Genomic DNA, 7,051 nt, shown 5'->3' with positions numbered 1-7,051 from the left:
GACACCCCCCCTCCCTGCAAGTCCCAAGGCATCCACCAAATAAGGCATGAAAACAAGAGTTGTGACGAGTGACAACTTTTGCTCGCTTTTTAGTTGCTATAGGAGGAGGCTTCAACATGTTTGTGAAAACGTTCCAAATCATTTCATTCCACTTTCCCCACCTACTTTTTGAAAGCCCTGTACACGTAGCACACATGCACACTGTAAAATGCTCAAAGTGCTGCACGGCACATGAGCACCTTCAGGGTAGGACATGGGCCGTAAGTGGGAGCTCCTGTGAGCCTGGGACACGGATCCCTGCGCAGAGGAAGGATGCAAAAGTGGCCACACATCTGTCCGAATCCTCTCACAGTCCTCTGCACACCTACTTGATAGAGCCTGCCCCAAAGAGCGCCTCTGTTTTCATTGAGTGGACAGCAAACACCACACGGTGGTTCTGGGATACTAGTTGTGTTAGGAATTCTGGGAAGAGAAGGCATTTTGATGAAGGCTGTCCTTAGGCTTCTGACCTAAATACAAAGGGTTCCCTAAGGGCTCCCCTAATCCAACCCCTGCTGTATGGACACACACTCGCTCTCGCACGTTCTCATTCTCCCCCCTCGAGTCACTCCCAGGGCCTTACTTTCACCACGTGCATGCCGGTGGCCCTCAGACTTTTCAGAGGAGACAAGACACCCCAATCCGAGCCCCTCAGTGTAGACCCGGCACTGAGCTTTCCCACTGCAGGTCCACCTGTAGCAGGCTGCCTCAGAACCCCAGCCTCCCCTCCATGGCCGCCCCCCAGCCATTACCTTTGACGAGCAGCTTGTCTCTCACAGACACCCTCCGCGTGGAATCGGAGGTGGGGGCTGAGGAGTGGGGCCCTTTGAGCCCGTCATCCCGCTTCAGTTTGCTCGCCAGAGTGAGCATCACTGCTCTTCACCCTGCGCCAGGGAGACGGGACCGGGTCAGAGAGCACACCCCGCTGCGACAGGGAGCAAAGGCACAGGTTCAAACCAACGTAGTGTCCTGCACACGAGGGGCATTCACAAGATAGCCAGTTAACGAAATCTTAACTAATTCTCCTTTCTCTCTAGGTTGAATGTTTTTAAAGCACAAATTAAAATGTGTTAAAGGAGAGTCATACATTTAGCAAACTCCTACATGCTAGGTGTGCACCATACCTGGGACATGATGGGGAACAGCCTCTTGAGGTGCAGTCTAGAATGGCCCTGGAGCAGCTCAACCAGCATGCCACCATGCTGAGGGGTCCACATGGTCCCCAACAGTCTGCCTGTGGCTCGCCTGCCCCCCACAGCTGCCTCTCTGTCCACCAAAGGTGAGGGGAGCCAGAGAACCAATGCTGCACCCCTTTTCACCAAAGCCAGAGCAAACTAGTCCCTTGAAGGTCAAGTCCAGGGAGCTTCCTACTCCTCATTCCCATTCCATTCCACAGTCGTGGGCCCAGGCCAGCGGGAGTCCAGAAAATGGGGTGCCCTAAGCCACTCAGCTGCTAAAAGCAACCCTGAAACACTACTCTTTCTTAATGACAGGAATCCTTTTACCTGAAATGTGATGCTTCAGATGTGAAGCAGCTACAAGTCGGGGCTTCAAAACGGGAAAATGCCACTACCTTCCAAGTCCATGAAGTTTTTGAAGCCTCTTTGTGCTTCACAGATGATAAAACTGTGCTCTTTAAACACCTAATATTTAGTGCACTTCAATACCCGGGAAGGTTGACAAGCACGGGAAAGTGAAAACCCAACACTACTGTCCTTACTCCATCCACAGAGGGAGGGCACAAGAACCTGGGACAGAGCTACGGGCTCTCTGGTCGCGGGCACTTCTCAAAGCCAGCCGGGTTGGTGCTCGGGTGGAGGGTCAGAAACATAGGCAATACAACACAAGTAAAACATCTTTCTAGCACCCTCTGCTTTCAGTCAACCTCCATTCGATACCAACAACGCTATCCCTCGTTTCAGGTCTTCTTTTGAATCTGGCTTGAAATCGCTGGCAACTCCTTATTAAAATACTGCTCCAACTGTTCATGAATTAGCTTTGGCAGAATATTGCTGCGTGTGACATTAAAGGCATTGTTTGAAAATTTCCACATTTTGTGGGTCATCTTTCCTTGCAATGGGCACAATGCACTTTTCCAGTCGGTCAACTGGCCAGGCAGCCACTTCTCAATTCTTGGCACAGAGGAACCCCTCAAGTGCAGCATCAGCTGTTGAAACAGCTCAACTGGTGTCCCAACGAATCCTCGTCTCATTTATCACGAACACCTTCGCTGCAGCTTAGGGAGCTTCCTTCGGTCCCACTGGTTCTTGGTCATGTGTACCTCCTAAAATGCTTGCAGACGGACCCACTCTTTTTGTCCAGTAACTGGGGGTTTTCCTTCGTCTTGTTTTGATGTTTCCAGCATCACTGAATATTTTGCCCAGAGAATTCAATATTGCAACTTGAGGCTTTGAGAGGTTTTTTTTGTTATTGTTGAGAAATGCCAAGAATGTTCTTCCCTTTTGATGTTCCTAACTCTGGGTTTATGTAGATTTCATTACAATACTTTTCTTTGTCTTCTCAGGCTGCTCTTTGAAATCTGTTCCTTCCACTTCTTCTCAGAAACTCACAGGGCAGTTCTAGCCTGTCCCATGAGCTGGCATTAACTCGACAGCAGTCAGTCTAGGAGTTTGTGGTTTATTGTGTGTTGTAGATCAGGGGTCAGCAACTTTTGAGATGGAAGAGCCAAGCCTGTCCCTTACAAAACTTAAAAATTACTTGAGAGCCTAAATATAGTTTTATAAACAAATGAGATCACCATTATCCTTCAAGTGAAACTGATAGTTATCTTTTAATAATATTTTGCTTTCTTCATGTATGGTGTCCTCCCACAACTTGTCAAGCCTTTGGTTATTAGTGTTCCGTGAATGTGATCTTTTGAGGTGGTCTCTAGATTTGGGTGGAATGCTCTCAGGGTACTTTAGTTGTCGTGAATTTAATTTTCTGCGGTTTCAACTTGTGTATGAGCAATGTATGGTCTGCTCTGTAGTTGGCCTGGTCACTGCGGATACACCTGCATTTTTCTAGTGTCTTTTCCACTCTGTGCACTGACATTGATTCCAATCCATAATGACCCTACGGCTGAGTGCAACGGCCGGCCCCTGTGGATTCCAAGACTTTACAAGCACAAGCAGCCTCATCTTTACCCTGCATAGCAACTGGTGGTTTCATACACCTGACCTTCTGGTTAGCAGCTAAATGTGTAAGCCACTATGCTACCAGATGGGGCCTATTTGTGTTGTGTGGATTCATCCTGGGAGATCCACGTGGATAGTCACCATTTACATGGCTGGAAAAAGATGTCCGCAATCGACAAGCCGTTGGTCTCACGGAATTCTTTCATGTGATCTCCGGCAATACCACCACGATGAAAGCAAGCCGTATCTTCCAGCTACGGTTTTTTTCCTTTTTCTTTCCAACTTCTGCTTCCACTCACCAATAATTACCAATGCACCTTGGTTCAAGTTTGATAAAAGTTTAGACTGCAGCAGTTGATAATCTTCAGTTTCTTTGGCATTGGTGGTAGGGGAGTAAATTTACATAGTTCTATTAACCAGTCTTTCCTGTTTATCACTGACTGAGTTGTACTTCTGAATAGATCTTGAAATGTTTTTGATGATTGTCCTAGTTAGATGACTGAATGTCAAGTTGAAGACTTTATTAAAGTCTGGGGGTGGAATTCAACCCGTCAATCGGTCGCAGCCTGATGATGCCTTCTTGGGGGGGTGGCCTTCTGTACACAAGGAACTTGTCAACCTCCCTCTATCTCTACCGCTTTGCTTACCTACTTGCTGCGACTCTGCACCTGACCCTACGAGCTGTCGGAGCCCTGTCACGTTCCCACTGCCTGTGGATCCACAGGAGTCTGCACCCACTGACCTGTATTCTTCCTGCTTCCAGGTTCGCCATTCTGTGTCACCAGCACGTGGCTGAGTGAGGCTGAAAAGGGACTTACAGACTAGCATTGGCCTTATGGACTTGAGTTGGACTGGGCTGGGATGCCTTCCTGACATACAATTACTTCTTGATATGAAGCTCCTTCTTATACATAGATGAATGTCAGTGGATTTGGTTCTCTAGATAACCTGGCCTAAGACAATGATGAATGTGACGTCCTTCCTCAGTTAGTCATTCAATGTCCAGGACATCAATCTTTAGGTGTTCCATTTCACTTTTGAAACCTTCCAAGTTTCCGAGACTCCGGTTTTTACACTTTACCTGCCGATGAATGGATAGCTGCAGCTCTTTCTTCCCATTCGGATGAGTTGAGCTTCATCAGCAGATGGAGGTCCTGAAAGCTTTACTTCTTTCTACACCATTAAGGTCCACTGCTTCAGGGAGCAGCTCTTCCCACTGAGCTTTTTCTCCTTCATCAAGCAGATTGTCATGAGTTGAGCTGTCTCCCCCTTTCCCAAAATATATGTCAATTTACCAGGCCCTGATTCTCACTGGTTTGGCAATGTAATGCTTTATGTAATGATGTAAGATGGCAGTTAGGTGGTGATGCAAAGTGTAAAGATGTAACCATCCCTATGATGTGGTTAACTCTGCTCTAAAGTGTCGGATGTGGCACCCCTAATTAGGTCACAGTTTGGAGCCGCATAAGGAGAGTTCCCCTGGGGTGTGGCCTGCATCACAGGAGGTAAAAGGAAAGAGAAGTGAGCAGAGACAAAGGGGTTTACAAACACCAAGAAGGAAGAGCTTGGGACAAAAGGCAGCCTTTGAACTCCGAGCCCCTAGGTCCGGAACCTCCTAGAACAAGGAGGCAGAAAGGGAGAGCAAGGCCTTCTCTAGAACCCGCGGTCTGACGCTGGACTTCGGGAGCCCTAAATGCTGGGAGAGAACAAACTGCCCGACTGCTGTAACAGCACGAGAAAACAGAGATCAGCTTTATTTGCTCTGTTTGACAGGAGGCCCATTAAATTTTGTTTATCAGTGTTTCTGTTTCTTTCCTTACTGTGGTTTGGGGAAGTTTCTGGTCAACAAATTATACACATTTTGTGTCAGGCTATTAGTTGTAATCCCCTCCATGCAAACACAATTCACCGTTAGCCTGGTCACATTTGGAGTGCTTTCCCCCCTGAAGAGCTCACTGGGTAGCACTGTCTCACACAAATGTCCCACTGCTATTCATAAGGCTCTCTCTGGCCTGTTTCTACAGAAGAATGCCACTATGGGTCAGAATCGACTTAATGGCCGTGAGGTGTGAGTTTGTTGGAGCTCGACAAGTCCTTCCTTTCTAGTCTGTCTTAGTCCAGACGCTGCACTGAAACCTGTCCACCAGGGATGACCCTACTGGCATTTGAATGATCATTGGCATAGCTTCGAGCATCGCCCAAGCCACCACAGAATGACACAATGACAGTCAGGGCCAAGGCCAGCTCCCCTGGGGTCTCCCATTCAGTGACCCAGAACAAGAAACCACTCTCAGAAAGCAAGGTCCATCACCTAGAAGGCTCCTGTGCTGCACTAAATACAGCCTTGGCGCTGTTCTGAACCCTTTTCAAATCCTGCTACCACCCCAGAGGAGCCACGGTGCCTCAAATGTTAAGCACTCAGCTGTTAACTACAAGGTCAGCAGTTCAAACCTACTGGCTGCTATATGGAAGCACAGGGGGGTGGTCTGCTTTGGTAAAGATTGACGGGGTTGGGAACCCTGTGGGCTGGTCTGCTCTGTCCTGCGGAGTTGCTAGGAGCCAAGATCAACATGATGGCCAAGGGTTTGGGGGAACAAGTGTACAGAATTCTCCACAGGCCGTGCCCCACAGTTCTCCCCTGAAAGAGTCAGACTCCGGACGAGTTGTCTTCAGCAAGGTGTGGCCTTTAACAAAACCACTGACTGGGCACAGTCAGAAAACCCTGCTGTTTTCCCTCCACAGCAGACAATAGGAAGCTTGTTTCTCCAAACGTCTCAGAAATCAAGCAGATGATGACCATCTAGTTCTCCATCCTTTGTATCATATTCACATTCTACTTTAGGGATAAACCAAAGGTTTAAAGCGGCAATGTTTTTCCATACATTAAATTGACACAAAGGGATTTGACCCCAAACACTGGTCACACTGTCCCGAGGTTATGGCAAATACCAGCAGCACCTCCTGAATCCTCTCTCCTTATTATACCTCAAGGACTTGCTTTAAAACCAAGTCTCCCATTTACTGCAGACTACACTGGGCCAGAGGCAGCGCTGTGGGCTACAGATCAACTTCTTTGAAAGCCCCACTCGGCTCTCCACCCCCCTCGTTCCCCAGTGGGGATGAGCTCCTGATGGGACCTCTTTGCAGTCTGGTCAGAGCTGAGGATTCTGGACATCTCTCTCTCTACCTGTCTCTCCACCAGGTGACATGTGCTCGGCATCAGTGTCAGCGCTGGCACACTGGGGCCAGGTCACCTGACAGGGACCTCGGGGGCCAGGCGGTGGAGGTGGGCGGAACTCCTCACTCACGATTCCTCGTCTAACTGAGAAGTCCCTGTCCAGGTGTGAAGGAGGACCCTCAGAGAACGCTCAGACAAGGCTGGCCAAAGGCGCTCACACTTCCGCCTCTGGCAGAAGGAGCGCCCAGGACCCGTCCCCCTGACCTTTGGAGCCGGGCCTCCTCTAGGCTTTTTAGCCATTCGCAGGCCACTCAGCCGGCCTTCGCAGGTCACCATTTGAGGCCCTTGAGTGCAAGCCGGGAAGTCTGCACGTGTTTTCCCCACCCGTGCGGGGAGGATCCCCGCCCCGCAGCCCAGCCCCCACTGGCAGGCCTCCTGCTCGGGTTCCCTGACACCTCCCGTGCTCCTTCCCGGAAGGTTCTGCTCCCCCTGCGGTGCCCTCCCCCACTCTCTGAGACCGTTCCCCTGACCCTGCTCTGGGGGTGGGGGTCACGGAGGGGCACAAGTGGGCAGGTCCCAGGCCAGAAGCACACACCCCGGCAGACTCAAGTCCAGGCCTGGGCCGCGAGTGGCCCTTCCTTCCCGGGGGTGGGGGATCCCACCCTGGCCCGCGCGCCCCGAATCGCGGGAGCGCCCC

At 50.0% G+C, this 7,051-nt stretch overlaps 1 protein-coding gene across 1 annotated transcript in view; it reads right to left on the bottom strand.

Annotated features, from left to right (window-relative positions):
* Positions 1-915, bottom strand: part of UBE2F (ubiquitin conjugating enzyme E2 F (putative)) — a 21,377-nt gene extending 20,462 nt beyond the window's left edge. Inside the window, exon 1 of the mRNA XM_045294424.1 lies at positions 792-915. Within this exon, the coding sequence (XP_045150359.1) occupies positions 792-909 (118 nt within the window). The 5' untranslated portion in view covers positions 910-915. The remainder of the gene's footprint in view (positions 1-791) is intronic.
* Positions 916-7,051: the final 6,136 nt, after the last annotated feature.

The sequence above is a fragment of the Echinops telfairi genome, unplaced genomic scaffold (genome assembly GCF_000313985.2).
Source record: "Echinops telfairi isolate 266 unplaced genomic scaffold, ASM31398v2 ScPeMD7_3;HRSCAF=10, whole genome shotgun sequence".
Lineage (NCBI taxonomy): Eukaryota > Metazoa > Chordata > Mammalia > Afrosoricida > Tenrecidae > Echinops > Echinops telfairi.
This window is presented reverse-complemented; position numbering and strand designations above follow the sequence as displayed.